We start from the raw sequence: 19,054 nt of genomic DNA on the forward strand, positions 1-19,054 counted from the left end.
AGAGCCCTTTTATCATGGGCGCCCAAATCGGATGGGGACCAAGAGGAGGGGGGTGAGGCGCCCGGGCCGGGAGGGGTCCCGAAACCCAAGCAGTGGCCAAAAAACAATAACACGGAGAAGGATCCCTACGCAAAAATAGGAAGACAAGCTATGCGTCGCTCGGGGCAGCCGGCGTTACCTGGAGTCGGCGGGCGGCGGCCGCCCGAGCGATTACTCACTGCGTGGCGCACTCCACCCGCGGGCCGCTGAGCGGATTTTTCCGTGGGGGGGTGTCAGCGAGTCGGGGGGAGCCTCCTTACCGCTCTCCTCCTGGGATTCTGTCCTGCCCCGCACACGGGACCCGCGCAAGCCCCCGTCCCCTTTCCCACGGGGGCCCATTTCTCCCCGCCTGCCCACGCGGGAACTCCCTACTGAGGCCCCCGGGTGCCCCCAAAGAACCTCAGCTCGGTCCCGCTCGAGGGGGACAGCTGAGCCAGGGTAAGGTCCAGGGACACTGTGCCTTGCAGCTTTTTCTCCGTCTTCCCTCCAGCAAAGCCTGGGGCCGAGGCTTCGCGCGCTGGAGGACCAGAAGAGGCGGGATGAAGTGGGAGGGGGAGCGCTGGGCCAAAACCGGTGGGACCCGCGCGCCGATGGCGTGGGGCGGGAGGGAGGGCGACTTTTAGGCCCCTGGGGAGGAAGGGGGGCTGGAGATGGGAGCAGGCGGGGCTCAGGGACCGCTCAGTGGGGGGGCGGGGCCAGAGTTCGGGTGGGGGCCGAGACAGAGGATGGGGGGGAGGAGCGGGCGAGGGCTGGGGGCCTCAGGGGACGCCGAAGGGGCACATGGCTGAGAGCAGGGTGCAGGGAAGTGGGCGAGGGTATGGAAACCCGACTGGGGGCTCCAGGTCCCAGATTGGGGGTAGGGAGCCTGGAGCTGGCGGGGTTGGAAAGGGAGGTCCCAGGTCGGTAAGGGTAGAGTTGGGGGTTTGGGGCCGCGGGAAAGGACGCGTGCGGTGCGCGGCGGGGCGGAGGCCGGACGGGTGGGGCCCGCGGTGCCCGCGGGCTGGCGGGCGGCTGGGAGGCCGGTGCGGGGCCCGCCGCTCGCCCCCCCCCCGGGGGCCGGGCCGGGGGCGGGGCCGGGCGGGGCCAGCGGCGCATTAGCGCCTTGTCAATTCGGTTGCTCAGACTTGCTCTGGCCTCCGCGCCCGCGCCCAGCGACGTGCGGGCTACTTGGCCCGCGCCCCGCCTGCGCCCCGAGTCCCTCGCCGCCGCCGCTGCAGCCGCCGCCCGCCGCGCGCCCCAGGCAGCGCCGGCCCCATGCCCGCCGGCCGCCCGGGCCCCGCCGCCCAATCCGCGCGGCGGCCGCCGCCGCTGCTGCCCCTACTGCTGCTCTGCGTCCTCGGGGCGCCGCAAGCGGGATCAGGAGCCGGTAAGTAGCTGGCGCCGTGCTCCCCTTTTCCCGCCTGGGCCGAGAGCGTGCGCCCCGGGGGCAGCCGCGGGGGGAGGGGGCGCGGGCGCCACCTGGACGGCCCGGGAACAAAGGAAGGCGCCCCCGGCGCGGCCCTCGGGGCGTCCTCACCTGTGGGGCGCACAGCGCCGAAGTCCCCTGGCCCAAGGGTCCGGCTTCCGCTGCCCAGGCCTTTTTACCTGGGCTGTCCTGTGGAGGACGCCCGACTCGGCCCCGGGGGGTCGAGGGCCCGCGGCCTGGGACACTCTGCACTCCAGGACGCGGTGGGCGCACGCGACAGCGTCTGCTGGCTTCGGAGACGCGGAGACCGCGGGTCACCGCTCTTGGGCGGGGGCGCACGCGGTAGGCGCGCTGGGTGCCGGCCCTGAGCGGGGCCCCCCCGGGTGGAGGGATGAGCCCCGTGAGGAAGGCGGGGCGGGAGGGGGCCGCTCTGGCCGCCTGGCTCGCGGCCCGGGGTCCCCGGGGACGCGCCTCTCCGCGGGCCGGCGCCTCCGCCCTCCCCCGGCGGGACCCCGCGCGCGGGGGTCCGCAGAGTCCTCGCCACTGGCGGCGCTCAGAACTGTTCCCGGCCACGCTGCGCCGGGCTAGGAGACTCTAGAGAGAGAAATCTTTGTGAGATAGTGGGTGAGAGTGAGAGGGAGCGGGACCCAGCGAGTCCGGGCACCGCAGGCCCAGCCGTTGGGGGGGAGCAGCCACCGGGAGCCCACAGCCCCCTCAGGCCGAGACCCCCACCCTGCTGGGAGCGCCTGGCCTCCGGCACTCTCCGGTCCCCCACCCAATGCACACCCCCGCCAGGACACGGTCTCCACATCCAGACCCGCTCTGGGACACACCCAGAGACACACAAAGACTCACACTGGCTTGTGGCCCGTCACCCTCGCCCTCAGATGTGCTCACACTGCATCCCAGATGCACATTCGCACACCATCGGGGCGCACACACACATTCCATCCCTGACACACACACATTCATGGTCACACTCTTTCCGAGGGAGAGGCAACACAGGGCACACACGCAGGCACAACCTGCCCTGGATGTTCGGATGTTCGCAGTCACTCCACGCACCCCATCCAGGCACACAAGTCGACCCGGGTGGGCAAACACTGCACCCCAGGTGGACCTACACTGCACAGAGCTGTTTGCAGGCTCCCTGCGGTGCTCTTCCAGAAAGAGCAGGGTCCGGTGTCCTGGAGGCACTTGCTGAAAGCCTAACATGCCCAAGGCTCCTGGGCAGGTGAGGGGCTGCCCCAGGCCCTCCTGGGGTTCCTGACAGCTCTGCCAGGCAGTGGGCAGCACCTGTGAATGCCACCTTTAGTGGCAGGCTTTGTTTCCCAGCCAGCAGAGCAGCAGGCAAAGGTGGTGGTGGTGGAAGGATTGTTGTGCGTGTGTTTTTTCCTTTAAGGGGGAAGAAATTAAAGATTCTCACACCTCAGCAATATGTTTCTACTTACGGTGTGGTGTGTCTTAGCACCTGACCAACAGGCGGGTGGGTCGTAAAGTGTCTGCAGGTACCAGCAGGACAGGAGATGGGGACCCCCATGGGGACCCCGGGTGGAGACCACCCTCCTGCCTTGCTTGCAGAGAATCTCACACTTTTCCCTTTTAAAACACATGGTGTTCCTTTTTAATAACGGCAGTGGCTCCAGATTGGGAAGGGGGAGAGAAAAAACTTTTAAAGGCCCCAGCTCTGCGGGAAAGGCGGGGAGGCAGGGAGCAGGGGAGGGGGGCTGTCCAAAAGCCTAGCCCAGGGATCTGCTTAAGGGAGCCTTCTAGGAAGCCCCCCAAACCAGGCCAAGGGCCCTCCCAACCTCAGTGGGCTGTCCCCAGCTGCTTTGCCTGGGCTGGAATGTGTGCATCCTGGTCCCAAATGCCTTGGCCCATTGTTTGGGGAGGCCTGGAGGGAGTGCACCAGCCAGCCGGGACCCCAGAGCTGGGAGGGGCCCTAATCCCAACAGTTCCTAGGCACTGCAGTGTGCTTGGCCCTCTGGACATGGTGAGCTCATCGCATTCATCGCCCCAGCAGGTAGAACGTATTTTCCTCCCATTTTACGGAGGAGGAAACTGAGAACAGGGGAGGGGAAGCCAATTGCCCAGGTGCCCCAGCCGAGATGGGCACCCACATCCCAGGAGGAGAAGGCCTCCCTGTGACCTTTCCTGCTGGAGCTTGGGGTGGGGGACTGGCCTGTCCAGGCCCGCCTGGCCTTGCCCTCTTGCCCTGTCCCCCGCCCAGCCCTGGGAGGGCAGCTGCAGCTGCTGGCAGGCAGGCCACACCAGCCCAGGCCAGGCGGGTGTGGCAGAGGGGCAGTGCCACAGCCAGCCAGGACCCCCCTGAGAGCCCCTTTCCTGGCCTGGCCGTGGGGGTGAGTGGGAGACAGGAGGGCCGTGACCCACCCCTGGAGGTTTGAGAATGGGCCTGGGGTCCGGGCAGGCCTGGCCGTGCCTCCCACCCTGCTGGGGGGGCCCAGGCAGGAAGCGGTGGGTGGGCCGGGGCAGAGACGCTGGCACGCCCGAGTTCATGCTGAAGGAATTCCGAATTAGCGGGCGGCTGGCTGCCTGGGACCTCCGGGGTGGCCCCCTGGCCCCCCGCCCCCCAGCCGCCCCCGCCTCCTCGGCTCTGGCCGGCTCAGCCGGCTCCTTCGCACGGACGCTGAGACCTCCGGCGAGCCCTGGGCCAAGCCCCAAACGCAACTGCGATCCCAGGCTCCAGCAAGACATGGCCCTCAAGCCAAGTTTGCCCCGGAAAATCGTCAGGGCTGGCCCCGGGAACTGTGTCCACCCCACCTCGCCCATTTGGGGCAGTGAGAGCCAGCACAGGGCAGCCGCTGGCATTTAGGGGCCTCCCAGGGGAACCAGGATCACCCTGTCCTTGGCTGCCAGGGAAACTGGGCTGCCCCTGCCTCTCTGCCCCGCTGCAGTCCCTTCTTACAGCTGCCCAGTGATCCTTCTAAAATATAAATTCCTCCCTTGCTCAGAATCCTGGAATAACTCCTCCCTGCAGGTCTGGCCCCCTGCTAACCTCCCAGACCTCATTTCCTACCACCCCTGCCCCCCAGTATCTTTGCACTTGCTGCTCGCCCTGCCTGGGCACTCTCTTCTGTATATTTTCATGGCTACTTCTTTCACTTTATTCACATCTCAGCTCAAATGCCACCTCCCCAGACAGGCCTCTTGGGCCATTTAGCTGCCACCACTGATTCGTGCTTTATTTTTTCCCTTACTTGTTCTCCTAGACATTTATTTGTGCTTTTTCCTACTGCTCCCTTGGATTCAAGGCCCAAAAGGGCATGAATTTTGGGTATCTTGGTCACCATTGTGCCCTCAGGTCCTGGCACACTGTAGGTGCTCCTTGAATGAATGAATGAACAAATGAGTGAATGAGTCCTCACTACCACTTTTGGTGGAGGGAGAGGCCCCTTCCCAAAGTCTCAGAGAAGTAAAAGAACTGGGTTAACCTCCTGAGTGAGCTGGGGGCATTCGAACCCAGCTCAGCCTGGCTTAAAGATCCCACAGAGTTGTCCTTAAGACAATATTTTCACTCTTCTCAAACAATCTCATGTGGCTGATACCATGATGCCCACTTCCCAGGTGGGGAGACTGAGACTCAGAGGGGCATCAGGGGCTTGAACTGTGCATCCCCTCCCCCTCTTCTGTGCCTTGGTTTCCCCTTGGATAAAAACAGGTCTCTCTTAAGTTCTAATCTTTGGACTAGAAGGCTTCTCCAGTGGAAGGCAGGAGGAAAGGCATCAACCACGGCATCCCAGAGGCTCCTGTGCCCAGCACCCAATTCACACACAACCCAGTTTAGGAAGTCACTTCCCATCTGATATTCCCAATGGCCCTGAGGACCGTGAGTTTTCTTGTTCCCATTTTGCAGATTAGGAAAACTGAATCGAGGGAAAGCATGATGACGGCAAGTCCCTTTGGATGAGGTGGGGAGCCTAGAGCTTGCCACAGTCACTTTCAATTCCTGTGGCAGCGCAGAGACTGACAAATATAGGTTTAAATAGTGTGCCCTTCTATTTGGTGACCTTAGGCAAAGGACTCGATCTCTCAGAGCCTTGTTTTTTTTCATCCATAAAATGAGCAGGATTCTAGTAGGGGTCAGGGCACCCCTTTTTAGAAGTGCCTTCCTCCCCACAGAGACATATGTGTGCTGTTCTGGGGGTAGAAGAGAAAGAACACACAATCTGTTATTTCTAATTGTCAAAAATAAAATGAAATGGAAAAAAAAAAAAAGCAGAGTGTAGTGGTTGTCAGAAGTATGTGCAAAGCAAGAGGTACTTGGATCTGAGTGAGGTTTGTAACCACTCAGAAAGCCCTGAGCAAGTCAGTGAGGAAGTGGTTTGGAAGGACCTGAGTTGTGGAATCAGACAGTCCTGGGGCTGAATCTTGGCTTTGCCACCAACCTTGGGTTTGTCACTTGACCTAATAGAGCCTCAGTTTCCTTCTCTGTAAAATGGGGACAATCATATAAAGCTCCTTTGCAGGACTACTGTGAGTCTTGGAGGACCTAGGATGGTGGAGGATGCTCAGGGCAGCTCCATCCCAGGCCTGACAGGTGCTCTTCTCTGACCCCAGACACGGCTGTGATCAGTCCCCAGGACCCCACGCTCCTCATCGGATCCTCCCTGCAGGCCACGTGCTCAGTGCACGGGGACCCACCAGGGGCCACCGCCGAGGGCCTCTACTGGACCCTCAACGGGCACCGCCTGCCCCCTGAGCTGTCCCGAATGCTCAACGCCTCCACTCTAGCCCTTGCCCTGGCCAACCTCAACGGATCCAGGCAGCAGTCGGGGGACAACCTCGTGTGCCACGCCCGTGACGGCAGCATCCTAGCCGGCTCCTGCCTCTATGTTGGCCGTAAGTGGGCCCCCAGGACACCTAGGGGTAGCTCTTGGGGGCAACATCTCCCTCTGGAGAGGGGCATGAATCATGGGTCCTCTGGTCTGGGGCTGAACAATGGGTATACTGGCATAAGTTGAGAGGTACAGGCCGCTAGGGTGGGAATGAGAGCCTGGAGACCACCCCCCACCAAAACCATCCTCAAGAGAGCCATGCAGGTGGTCCTGCCAACATCTGCTCTGTCCATCCTCCTTCCGCTCCAAGGTGGGGGCCCCAGCGGGCAGCCAGCAGCTCCCCCTTCCCCCTGTCCACGGCCGGTCCAGACCCTCAGCCCCTGCACCCCCCTTCCCCAGTGCCCCCAGAGAAACCCTTCAACATCAGCTGCTGGTCCAAGAACATGAAGGACCTGACATGCCGCTGGACGCCGGGGGCCCACGGGGAAACCTTCCTCCACACCAACTACTCACTCAAGTACAAGCTGAGGTTGGTGGTGGCCCTCGGGTGACATGTGTTCCAGCCTGGCTGTGTGGCCTTGGCCAAGCCTTCCCTCTCGGAGCTCTGGTGTCCTCTCTGCACTCCGGGGCTGCTGGGGGGAGGTTTGGGGGCCCAAAGGGACCCTCACATGTCCTCCTCCCCTCCTGCCTCTGCAGGTGGTATGGGCAGGACAACACATGTGAGGAATACCACACGGTGGGACCTCACTCTTGCCACATCCCCAAGGACCTGGCTCTCTTCACACCCTATGAGATCTGGGTGGAGGCCACCAACCGGCTGGGCTCGGCCCGCTCTGATGTGCTGACACTGGACATCCTGGATGTGGGTGAGCCCTGCCCCCCGCAAGGCCAGCCTGGCCCACCTGGGATCCACCCCCTCCCCCTCGGCCCCCACCAGCCCAGCCACGCTGCAGCTCAGCTGAGGTCTGCGCTGCTGGTTGGAATGGGGAGGAGCTAGGCATCCACCCATCCGTCCCCAGCCCCCTGAAGCAGCCAGGATACCCCTACTCTGTGGAGAACACCTGGCCTGGCTGCCTCCCCCTCGGCAGCCCAGGTGTGCTGAGGGGGGGCCCCCGGGGAGCTGGGAGGGGGCGCCCAGGTCTGGAGGCGCCCCAGGAAGCAGCAGCCTGTAGCTGGGGGGGCGTGCAGGCGGGAGGCAGGAAATGGATGATCTGCGAGCAGAATTGGGCCTAATCTAATTAGGGTGTTTCTCAGCCCCAAGCAGGCCTGTGCCTTAACCCTTTCGGCCCCTCACCAAGGCCTCAGGGGAAGAGGCCAGCCCTCCCTGCTGCCCAAAGGGCTCCCAGAAGGTTCCTCAGAAGTGTTGCAGTGACTCCCTCCTCCTGCTTCCCACTTTGCTTCCTTAAGTCCTGAAGCTGCAGTGGGCATGTTCTAAGCCTCAGTTGTCCCTTTGCACCAAGCAAAGCCGTCACATTGAGGACCTTTGTGAAGTTGGAAGGAGCAGGAGGTGGGCAGTGGGGGGGTCGGGGGAGCTTCCCAGGAGTCTGGCAGCCTGAGGGCTCCCTGGTCTCCTGGGCATAATAATAATAATATCATCATCCAGGCAGTGTCTGCTTTTTACATAGTTCCCTGAAGATAGGATTATGTTTCTCCTGTCACAGATAATAATGGTGATAACAGCTAACATTAATTGAGTGCTTCTAGGTGCTGAGTGTTTCCTGAATATTATCTAATGTAATCCACCCGTCCTGAAGGGGGGAGAGGGGAGAACGGAGGCAGGTGCCATCTAAGCCACGTTCCCTGGTATTTGGACCCAGACAGGGGCCAGCCAGGTCCAAAGAGAGCCCGGTGACTAAGCCCCGCCCCGCCCCCCTAGTGACCACCGACCCCCCGCCAGAAGTGCACGTGAGCCGCGTAGGGGGCCTGGAGGACCAGCTGAGCGTGCGCTGGGTTTCACCGCCTGCCCTCAAGGACTTCCTCTTCCAAGCCAAGTACCAGATCCGCTACCGAGTGGAGGACAGCGTGGATTGGAAGGTGCCCGCACCCACCCCCCAGTTCCGCTCCTCCCTCCTCCTCTCCCCTCTCCCCTCCCCAAGCTGCCCCCGCCTCTGACCCTGCCCTTGCCGCCCAGGTGGTGGACGATGTGAGCAACCAGACCTCCTGCCGCCTGGCGGGCCTTAAGCCAGGCACCGTCTACTTCGTGCAAGTGCGCTGCAATCCCTTTGGCATCTATGGCTCCAAGAAGGCAGGGATCTGGAGCGAATGGAGCCACCCCACGGCTGCCTCCACCCCCCGAAGTGGTGAGCACCCCAACAGGGCTGGGTGGTCCTGGGACCAGCCCCAAACCAGTCTGGGCCTCTGTTTCCTTGTTTCCTTCAAGAGAGCAGAGGTCTCAAACTTTTGGCCCCGGGGGCCAATAGTGGCCCTTGGATCTATTTTCTTGGCCTGTCATTTGGAAAAAAAAAAAGTTTGACCTACTGGCAGACTTTTAAAAACAATAAGTTTTAACACAAATATCCTAGATTCCCTAGAAAAATTGTCTAGAAAATGTAATAGGACACAGCCAGAGTTACTCCACAGCCCCCATCAGCAGAGGCTGCCCCTTAAGTCAGGGCCCTTACTCTTTCAGTTGTGCCATCCCCACCTAGCCTGTTTCACCCACATGTACCCCTTCCCCAGCCCCTAAGGGCAAGTGAGTTTGAGACCCCTGCTTCTAAGACGATGGGCTGCCAACTCTCCCTATGACCGGCTTTGATTTCCCCTTCTGTTAAAGGTAGCGGGATGGGATGATCAGGGGCCTGGGTCTGATTCCCTCTGCGGTCGGGGGTTTATCTAAGCCCATGGACCTCCCTTCTCTCCTTTGTGAAATGGTATGAAATCTTATTTGGTACGTCTGGCCTCAGCTTCCCTATCTGGAAAGTGGGGAGGATAATCATGCCTGACTCAGGCTATTGTGAGGGTTAGATGAGAGATAACCCATGGAAAGTGCTCTCATGGTGGGTGCCACACAAGGGTTTGCAAGTAATAGTTACCGAGACTCCCATCCCCTGCTCCCCCAGTGGTTTCACCTAAGGGAGGGCCCCTTTTCTGAGATGAGGACACCAAGGCCCCAAGGTCACACAGGGATCTGAACTCAGTTCCCTTGAAGTCCAGGCTCATGCTCCTGGGATGATGGGGAAACCAAGGCCCAGAGAGGATCCCAGAGTCAGGGAGTGGCAGAGCAGGGCTCCAGCCGGTCCCCCAGCCCCCATCCCGGGCCCCTCCAGGTTCGGCGGTGGGCGGGAACTAGCACAGCTGGGAGGGGCCTGAGCCTTGGCCCCTGCTCGTGCCCAGCACCTGTGATTCTTGCACGGGAGCCAGCAGGCGGCTGTGTCCGCTGGGGAGGCTGGGGAGGCCAGGGGAGGCCGGCAGGGGCGGTGGGGGCCGGGGCTGTGCCAGGGCCTGTCAGCGGGTCCCCGGCGTTATTTATGACGTGAGGCCGATGTCCTTATCCGCCGGCCTGCTCACGGCTGGCTGCGACCAGCGACTGGACCGACAGGCCGGCCTCCCACCTGGCCCTCCTGGCCCACTCCCCAACCAACGGGCTGTACTCTCAGGCCTGTCCTGGGGGCTTGCCCCTCCCCCTCAGAGCCACCTCGAATTCTCTGTCTCCCTTCATCTCTCTGTCACTCACTCTCTTTCCCCGTTTCTATCTTTCTGCCTTTCTTGGTTTCTGCGTCCCTACACCCCCAGTGTCTCTGTCCCTCCCTGCTCTGGCTCTCCATCTCTCGACCCTCTGCATCTCCTTGGCTGTCCCTCATTGCTTTCGCTCTCCCTCTATCTGTCTCTCCTTGCCTCCATCGCTCAGTCTCTGTCTCTCTCTCTCCAGCTCTTTCTCATCAGCGTCTCTCTCTTCCTTCCTCTGCCCCCTGCTCTGTCTGCTTCTCATCCCTTTGGCCCTGGCCTCTCTCCTCCCCCCGCCCCCTTCCACTCACACCTGGCTCAGGCCACAGGAATCGGGTTCCTAGAGGGGATGTGGAGGAGGAGCCCCTTCCTTCCCCTGCCCCCTATCTCCTTGGGGGCGCAGCTGGGCTGCAGTGCTGGGCTGGGCCGTGGGGAGGACCGGGTCCCGTAGAAACAGGGAGGGAGGTGCCCTAAGGGAACATCCCTCTCCTGCCCGCGCGCGCCCTCTGCCGGGCGCGTCCTGACGCTGCCTCTCCGCCCCCATTAGAGCGCCCGGGCCCGGGCGGCGGGGCGTGCGAGCCGCGGGGCGGCGAGCCGAGCTCGGGGCCGGTGCGGCGCGAGCTCAAGCAGTTTCTGGGCTGGCTCAAGAAGCACGCGTACTGCTCGAACCTCAGCTTCCGCCTCTATGACCAGTGGCGAGCCTGGATGCAGAAGTCACATAAGACCCGCAACCAGGTAGGAAGGAGGGACCCCCGGGCGAGGGGTGGAGGGGTGGGGCCAGGGGGGTAAACGGGCTGGGGAGGTAGGTCCTCAGCTCTCAGACACTGCCTCCTTCCTTCCAAGCACAGGACGAGGGGATCCTGTCCTCGGGCAGACGGGGCGCGGCGAGAGGTAAGGGGGGCCCAGGTGGGTGGGCAGGCAGGGAGACAAGGGCCCCTCCCGGTGGCCGTAGGCGACGGGCCCTCCACCCTCAGCCCTAGTTACTGAGGTGCAATCCCTTCCTCCATCTCTTATCAACATTTACGTAACACCTACTGTGTGCCTGCCCCTGTAGCCCTTAGTCTAGTAAGAGCATCCAGACCCCTTTAAAATGTCCAGAGGGGAATGTCGTCCTCAGGGATGAATGCACATAGCCGCCCGGTAGCATTATATGAGCGCCTACTGCATACCGGCCCTGTGCCAAGCGCATTACCTGCAGGACACCCCATGGGATAGATAGATATTACTTTTCAGATGGGAAAACCGGTGCCTAGAAAGGGGCAATAGCCTACCCAAGGTCACCCAGCTGAAAGTGGTGGGACCAGGACCTGAACTGGGGCCTCCTCATTTGCTCTGTAGTCCTGGCCCCTCCCAGGCTCCTTGCTAAGCCTGGCTTCCCCTCTGCCTGCAGGTCCTGCCAGATAAGCTCTAGAGGCTGGGGCTGCCCTCCCTGCTGCATGGAGACCCAGGGGCCACCCCCAGACTGGGGGCCACCTCTGTACCCTCACCTCAGGGTGCCCCAGCCCTCTCGGCAGCAGCTGGGGCGAGCACTCTGAGCTCCGAGGGCCACAACAGCTCTGGCCTCCACGTGAGGTGCACCCCAGTGGGAGGAGTGTGTGTGAGGGGGGCTGAGCTTCCCAGAACGCCTGCCAGGGCTGGGGGTGAAGAAGGGTCATTACTCCCCCTACCCAGGACCACTCCAAAGAGTCTTTTTAAATAAACAAACTATTTAGGTGCCCTGATTGTGAAGGTGAGTTTGGGGCTAGAGTGGTCTAGGGTGGGGGCTGACGAGGAATCCTGATGACCCTTTGGGATGGGAATCTTGACCTCCCAGAATTTCTGACTCTCTCCATGATCTGAAATATCTGGTTCCAAACTCCTTGGAGAGTGTGATTCAAAACACCAGAGTTTTTACAGTCATGGAGTCGGGGAATCTTGCACCTGCCATCCCTGGCTTTGTGGGATCCCACCCCAGCACAGAGAGACAGTGGAGCAGCTGCAGACGAAAGGTTCTTTAGGTTCTTTATTATGAGAGGTGAGGCGAACTTGAAGAGGGTCAGTGGTCCGGTGGGGCGTGACCCCAGCCAGCTGGCAGTCAGGGCAGAGCGCTATATGCCCCATTTCCCATCTCCTTTGGCTTGTCCCTGGGGAGCCACCATCACTCGGCAGATTCTGCATCAAACCTGAGATCCTGGAGAACCTCACTGATCGCTTCCATGGTTTTAATTACCCTACAAGAGTGGATGGGAACTATAAATAAAACCCAGATGGGGCGAATTAGCCGCCGCTGCGCAGCTCCGAAGGGGCTGTAGCCAGCCCCGGGCCCTCCTGCCTGCTGCCAAACCTCCAGGCAGCGCTAGCAGCCAGAAGGACCATTTAGGTGCCTGGGAGGATGGGTGGTCCCACGGGTCCCGAGTGGCAAGAGAAAAGGCCATCTTGGGTGGGTGTGTGCCATCAGGAAGGTGTGCAGGGTGACTGTGGCACATGTCTAGTGGGTGTGCACATGTGTGCGCTTGGGGGGCTAAAGGCAGGAATGTGCAGGCGTGTGCCTGGTGGGGCCTGGGCGACCATGTCCAAGCTCGGAGTCGAGCCATGTGAGCAGGATTGGTGTGTATGAGGTGCGCAGCTGTGTCCTGGGAATGCACAGCGAGTCTGGTGTGAAACTGCACAGCCTGTGCGCTGGGGGAATGTGTGCAGTACATCTAGGAGTCACCAAGTGAGTACTCTGGCGTGCACACCTTAAGGGTAGTGTGCAGGTCCAGGGGGTTGGCACAGTCTGCCCTTGCCAGCCCTGGGGCGCACCTGGCTGGGGGTGGGTGCCCAAGGGTGCAAGTGCAAATCTAGCATGGTCAGCCCACTGGGAGGCGGTGCTCACTTCATCTTCAGCTGGTGCATCTGCAGGCTGTCCTGCCCAGTCAGCTCTGGTGTCCCCATCAGCTGCAGCAGGGCCACCTGGTTGGGGAATAGGCAGCAAGGAGGATGCCACAACTGGCAGAGGCCACCCCCTGCCCTCCCACATAGTAGGGAGGAAGAGACACTGAAGCACCCGGAAAGGCAGCGGAAGGGTTGGGGCCACAGCAGGCGGGAGTCTCAAGGGGCGGTACTTAGCGCAGGAGGAATCTAGGATTAGGTTTAGGGGGGCTCCTGAGGAGAGGGGCCGAGTGGGCGGGCCCTAGAATCAGTGCAGAGCGCAACATGGGCATGGCCTCATGTAGGCGGGGAAGGGGAATAGTGGTGAAATCTCAGCCAGGGATAGGTGGGCAGGGGCGGGGGTGGGGTGGGGTGGGTGGGTTGTGAGGGTTGTGAAGTAGGCGGAGTCTCAGGGACCAGCCAGGGCGTTACAATCCCAGGGTGGAAGTAGGCCAAAAACCTAGACTGGGATTGGGTCTCTAAAGCAGCGTGGCCTGGGAATCCCAGCGTAGAGTGTGATGTGGGCGTGGCTTCGCGTGGAGTTGGCCTGGGAATGGTAGTGTATCTTGGTCAGGATTGGCTGTAGAGGCAGAGTAGGCTGGGCCTTGGATCCCTAGCGCGAGGAACAGGCCCAGAACCTAGGCTGGGATCGAGGGTGTACCCAGAAGGGGACGTGGCCTGGAAATCCAAGGCCCCCAATCAGCAGGGGGTTGAGTACCTGGCCTGGGGCATTGGGACAAGCCAGGGGGGGTAGGAGCATTGTAGGGGCGGGGTCTGGGATAGAGTGAGCGTGTCCTGGGACTAAAGATCTGGATGAAAAATGCGGGCGGACAGGAGGGGGCTAACCCTGAGACTCTCGAGTGAACTCTTAATGGATGACTGAGGTGGGGCAGGAAGAGGGGGTGCTGGGGCGCCAGGGGCGGGGTTCGAGGGGACGGAATCTGGCCCCTCCCCCAAGGGGTGCACAGTGGGCCAAGGCCCGAGAGACAAGCCGTGGAGTAGGGGGATACATGGCCGGGGGGCGGGACCTCACCGTGGCCAGGCGCGTCTCCTCCAGCTGCTGCAGCCTGCGCACGTGGCTCGCGAGCAGCGGCTGTGCTCGGGGTCCGGCTAGCTCGGCCTCCACCGCCAGCACCTCCCGCGAGGCGGCGGCGAAGGCCTGGGTCACCTCGTGTACTGTGCTCCGGTAGCGCGGAAAGTCGTAGGGCGGGCCGCTGCTCAGGTACTGTCGGTGGCCTCTGCGGCAGGCGGGGATCCTGAGGCTACGGCCCCGGCTCTCACGCCCTGCACCCGCATCGACCACCTTAAAGCCCTCCAAGTGTCCCCTAGACCCCAGAGTGTTGAGAACGTTCTGACTCCCGCAGGGTAACCCGAGACGGGCCCACCCCTGCGCACGCGGAAGGGAGCGATCTGGTCTCCCCGCAAATCCCGCCCCACCTCTGACACCGCGGCCCCGTCGGGACCCAGTTCCTCCCCCAAGGCACGCCCATCCCTGGAGCGGACTGGGGGCTGAACATTGCGACCCCTCCCCTCCCCTACGCCCTCACTTACTCCTCCAGCCGGCGGAAGGCCTGCGCGCGCTCAGCCTGCAACTGGTGGATGCGCTGCACCAGCGCCCGTATCGCGGCATCTTTCTACGGGGCGAGGGGCACGGCTAGGGTATGAAGCCGGCGCCCGCGAGCCTGCACCGCCCGCCCCGCGCCTGTTCCCGCTCGGGCTCGAGCTCACCCAGGGCCACACCAGCTGCTCGCGCTCCGGGGCTCCAGTGGCTCCCGAATCACCGGGCACCGCCGGGACAGCGGACTCTGCCGCGGCCTCAGTGGTGATCATGACTGCGCAGCTCTGGTCCCACCCGGGAGCAGGTTGCTCCGCTGCGTCTGGCGCCCCCTGCAGGCCCGGAGGCCTCTGGAGCCAGCTTATGGCGGCCAGCTAACCTAGAGACCCCGGGGGAGGAATCGGAAGCGAAGACTGGGGGCTTCTCAGGCCTGACACCCTCCACCCACCCCCACCCCTATGCTTGTTCCCGACCGGCGCCTGCCTTAACGTTTTCGACCTTAAATGTACGGTTCTGTATACAGCAAGGCTGTCCTTCGGCTTATTTCTATGCAGCTATGTTAAAACCCGACTTCACTTCCTCACATCCCATCCCCACTAAGATAAAGAAAATTGAATCCAAGAAGTGATAGCCATCATCTAATGCCACAAGGTTGTGACAACAGTGGGATCTGAACGCAGGTTCTGACACTGGAGAATTCAAGTCACTGGCACCCACAGGTTGTGTGTGAACTGCTCTGAAGAGGGGGGCCTGTGCAAAAGGCCCTGAGGTGGGAGTCTGGTGCAGGCCTGAGGTTGGGGGTGGGGGGTGGGAGGGTTCCTATTAAGTACAGAGAAGGCCTGGGAGCTGGACATACACTGCCTAGTTTGAGCTTCAGGAAGCTTCCTCCTCCAGGAGTGGACACAGGGTAGACCAAAAAGATGGTGGTGGCCCGGCCTTAGGAAGGAGGGGGCAACTGACAAAAATGAAACTCAACTGAGGCCTGAAGTGACAGCCTTTAGGTGGCACTCCAGGTCTCAGCTGTTCTCAGGCATTCAGCTGTTCTCAGGCATCACTGTCTAGGCCTGGGTTGTTACCTACGGGAAGCCCCAATCATCCCAAGACAAATAGAAGCATGGCCTTGTCAGGGCACTACAACCCCTCACCTGACAGACATCAGTCTTGGGTGGGACCCAGGAGCTCCTAAAGATCAGTCAAAATTGAGAACAGGTATTTTACGCTAGGTGGGGTGTTCCTTCCTACCCCGCCATCCACCCACACCTGAACACCTCCAGGGCCCAGATGTGAGGGTTGTTAATGTGCCTGACCAGGTTCCACCAGTCCCTAGGCTGAGGTCTTTATTCCCATATTACAGATGACAAAATCCAGATGGGTGAGCTCACTAGGCTATGTAGCAGAGGGCCAGGAGTGAGACTTGCCTGTGCTGTGGTTATGACAACTTTAGACATGAAGGGCAGAGACCATGGCCCACTTTACACTAAGACAACTGGAACCCAGGACAGAGGACCCCCAAGAGCTATGAAGAACTGAGTGACAGAAAGTCCCTAAGGGAGATGCCTGCACCTCAGCCACCTCCCCATTGGACAGACCAACCACATGGACACCAGTTACTGCTCCAGTCAACAAAAGGGAAACTTTACTGAGGCCCCAGGGCCATGGGGCTTAGGCAGGAGGCCACCCTGCGGGCAAAGAAGCGGTGGAAGGGCCTTATTTGACCTTCTTCTTGGGGCGCAGGTTGTTGGTGTGGCCGCACTTCTTCTTGCGGCAGTTGACAGCACGGGGGTGCAGGCGAGCGTAACACCTGTGCGAGGACACGAACGAGTGGTGAGGGCACATCCCGACCCCCACCAGGGCCAGCCCACACCCCCAATCTGAAGAGTACATACTTGCGACAGATCATCTTGTCGCAGTTGTATTTCTGAGCAAGCTGGCGAAGGGAAGGCTCGATGATGCCACCTCGCAGACGAAGCACCAAGTGCAGGGTGGATTCTATAGGAAACGAAGGGCAGAGAGAGACAGTGATTGAGCCTAGGCTCACCACCTCAGTCCCACAGGTGCAGGGCAGCCTCCAGTGCCCTGCAGACCATAGCTTCTCAAGTGTGACAGGGACACACTGGAATCCATTGGGTGTTCTATGTGTAGATGGACACACCAGCCCAGCCCACCCCACAGAACCTCCACCTTGTCATTTCCCACCAGTCCTCAGGGAGTCTGAGACTAATATAAATATACGTCAACAATGGTGTCCATCTGGGTTTCCCCAAGGGCAAGGCAATTTCTAAGTGGTGCAAGGACGACCTTTTATTTTCCTAGGTAAGACATTTAAATCTTTTGCTGCAAAAAGTGGTGCTGATTTTCTTTACAGTAGTTATCACATTAAAAAACACAAACACAAGAATTAAAGAAAAAAAGTGAATAAGAACACGAGAAACCATCGCCATCTGTAAATCCTGGTGGAGATCTTGAAATGCTTTCCAGCGATGGAAACAGTACCTTACAAAGCAATACTCCCTAGCCCTATCTGATCCTCAGCTTAAGAAGAATCCTCCTCTACAGCCCCCTCCCGGTGCTGAAGAGGCTGTCAGTGCCCCATCCTGGGTCCTAGGCCTCACTGAGGTCCTGTCTAGCCACCCCACCCCCGTACCTTTCTGGATATTATAGTCTGACAGAGTGCGGCCATCCTCCAGCTGTTTGCCCGCGAAAATCAGACGCTGCTGGTCAGGTGGGATGCCTAAGGAGAGAGCACTTCAGTTACTAAAGCTCTGGCAAGAATACTACCAGCAGATCTCCCCTCCCTCCACAGGGCTGTGCCAGGATCACCCCCAAACTGTCAAAAGGGAAAATGAGGTAGAGAGGACAAGCTGCCTTCCCAAAATCACACAGGGGAAGCACTGGCATGGCTGAGATCTGTCCAAGCACCCATTTCACACAGGACAGCAGATCCCCAGGGCTGAAGGGCCCCCATTGTGTGGAGCACCTAGCCCCAACCCAACTCACCCTCCTTGTCTTGGATTTTAGCTTTGACATTCTCAATGGTGTCACTGGGCTCGACCTCTAGAGTGATGGTCTTGCCCGTCAAGGTCTTCACAAAGATCTGCATCTCTGCGTCTGCTGGGGAAGAGAGGGGGGGAGAATGGCCGGGTGGAGTGGTGAGCACCGAAGGTCTGAGCAGCCCGAGCTCACAGGCTGGCCAGCCTTAGTTCCTGCCAGCCCTGGGCCAGCATCGACTTCAAATGCAGGCCCGCCCCAGTGCCTGTTTCCTTCCACCCTCCAAGCCAGCAGCTTCATCTTTGAAGACGGAACGAAAAGTACAGGTCTACGGCACCATCTTGCCAAGCACGGTCTGGAGGTCCCATCCTTCCTCTCCCCTGCCAGCCCCCGCTCTTCCTGCAGCCGGGGTGGGAATCCCATCTTAGTAGCATCCCCCCAACACACACGCTTTCCTCGCTACAGTCCCTTCTCCTAATTCCAAGCTCAGACACCCAAAACTTTGGCTTCCTTCTGGGTTACGCCCTAATCCTCAGACCACATTTCCTGCCTTTGATCCAATCCATAAGTAACAACTGCCAACCACGTGCCTGATACTTGTTTACATAGGTATTTCCGTTTTTTCACTTTCCAAGTCTAGAAAATAGCTGCTACTACCAAACTCTCCTTACAGATTTAGAAAAGGAGATAAGAGACCCAGCTCAAAGGCTTAATATTTTTAAATGAACTGGCAGAGTGTCTGCCACGAGACAAAGTTACAGTTAATACTCCTCTCCATTAAATCGGATCTGCCCCGAAGGACACATCCTCGCCCCAAGCCTCGTCAGATAGTTGGGGCCGGCGGAGCGGGCAGCGTCCTCTTCCAAAGGCCGGCTTCCCTCCCGGGGCCCAGTTCGGGCTCGGAACCCGGCCCAGTGTGCCTTGCTAAGCCGCCCCACAGGGCCTAGCTCGCCTAGACGGATTCCAGGCCGCCCCCTCCGCTGCCTGGGCCCCCGCAGGCTACCGCCCAACCCTGCCCAGGGCCAACCCGCAAGTCCGCCATCACCGACCTGCTCCGTCGTCTCGTTGAAGTGAAAGAGGGCTGCGGAACCGGAAACCGCCGATTCGCCGCCGAGGGCGCCTGCGCACCGAGCACGCTGCGCGTCTGCGTCACAATCCGCGCCGCGCCCCGCCCACGCTCCCCCCCCTCCCCTATGTTGGGTGCGGGCGCACGAAGCCGCGGCGCCTGTGGGCGACCGGTGCCCGCCTGCCTCGGGGTGTGAGCTCCGCCAGTCGGGTCACGTAGGAATAATGCCGCACCTTTCCTGGTGTTTCTGCCTGCTGTTTCCAGGCCGCCTGAAGACTGCCCGCACGTAGCGGGTGCTCCAGAAATATTTCAACAGAGTAGGGGAAACTTTTGTGCTAAAGTGAAGGCATTAAGCAGAGGGTCTGCGGGTCCAAGACGCAAGGGTCAAGGCAGGAGGCGGCGTAAGGGCCGAATGTGTTGGAGCCACTGGAGGCCGGCCGCTGTGCACAGATGGATTTCAGGGCGGGTTCGTATAGGAGCACGGAGAGCAGGTGGGGCTGGTGCATTCACCCAAGGAAATAGGGTGGGACCCAGGGTCTGTTTAGGATATAAGACGGAGGAGACTCAGGATGGCTCCTGAGTCATCAGGATGGCTAAAAAGTGCTGGGCGCCGGAAAGCGGTGAGGACTGAGAAGTTACCTGTGGGTTTGGCA

General features: G+C 60.6%; 3 protein-coding genes across 9 annotated transcripts; 1 reads left to right on the forward strand and 2 right to left on the reverse strand.

Moving 5' to 3' along the window:
* Window positions 1–1,293: 1,293 nt before the first annotated feature.
* Window positions 1,294–11,636, forward strand: CRLF1 (cytokine receptor like factor 1). The gene is made up of 9 exons (XM_036845992.1): window positions 1,294–1,405; window positions 6,023–6,304; window positions 6,640–6,769; window positions 6,937–7,106; window positions 8,117–8,274; window positions 8,372–8,540; window positions 10,451–10,638; window positions 10,752–10,794; window positions 11,294–11,636. Exons 1-9 carry the CDS (start codon window positions 1,294–1,296, stop codon window positions 11,305–11,307), a joined length of 1,266 nt encoding a protein of 421 aa, XP_036701887.1. The 3' UTR covers window positions 11,308–11,636.
* Window positions 11,637–11,887: 251 nt separating this feature from the next.
* On the reverse strand, window positions 11,888–14,794 carry REX1BD (required for excision 1-B domain containing). Of its 6 annotated transcripts, none has more exons than XM_036845999.1 (5): window positions 14,521–14,794; window positions 14,344–14,426; window positions 13,826–14,030; window positions 12,758–12,834; window positions 11,888–12,113 (listed from the first exon to the last, which is right to left on the reverse strand). In XM_036845999.1, exons 1-5 carry the CDS (start codon window positions 14,620–14,622, stop codon window positions 12,041–12,043), a joined length of 540 nt encoding a protein of 179 aa, XP_036701894.1. In that variant the 5' UTR covers window positions 14,623–14,794; the 3' UTR covers window positions 11,888–12,040. The 6 variants fall into 6 exon arrangements, with proteins under 6 accessions (XP_036701894.1, XP_036701892.1, XP_036701893.1 ...); XM_036845997.1 differs by having other exon boundaries at window positions 13,826–14,117; XM_036845998.1 differs by having other exon boundaries at window positions 13,826–14,117; window positions 14,533–14,768.
* A 1,160-nt stretch (window positions 14,795–15,954) lies between these two features.
* UBA52 (ubiquitin A-52 residue ribosomal protein fusion product 1) lies at window positions 15,955–18,477 on the reverse strand. Of its 2 annotated transcripts, none has more exons than XM_036846005.1 (5): window positions 18,385–18,477; window positions 17,345–17,455; window positions 16,992–17,078; window positions 16,234–16,336; window positions 15,955–16,148 (listed from the first exon to the last, which is right to left on the reverse strand). In XM_036846005.1, exons 2-5 carry the CDS (start codon window positions 17,445–17,447, stop codon window positions 16,055–16,057), a joined length of 387 nt encoding a protein of 128 aa, XP_036701900.1. In that variant the 5' UTR covers window positions 17,448–17,455; window positions 18,385–18,477; the 3' UTR covers window positions 15,955–16,054. The 2 variants fall into 2 exon arrangements, with proteins under 2 accessions (XP_036701900.1, XP_036701899.1); XM_036846004.1 differs by having other exon boundaries at window positions 17,345–17,458; window positions 18,385–18,475.
* Window positions 18,478–19,054: the final 577 nt, after the last annotated feature.

Source organism: Balaenoptera musculus, chromosome 3 (assembly GCF_009873245.2).
Source record: "Balaenoptera musculus isolate JJ_BM4_2016_0621 chromosome 3, mBalMus1.pri.v3, whole genome shotgun sequence".
Taxonomy (NCBI): Eukaryota; Metazoa; Chordata; class Mammalia; order Artiodactyla; family Balaenopteridae; genus Balaenoptera; species Balaenoptera musculus.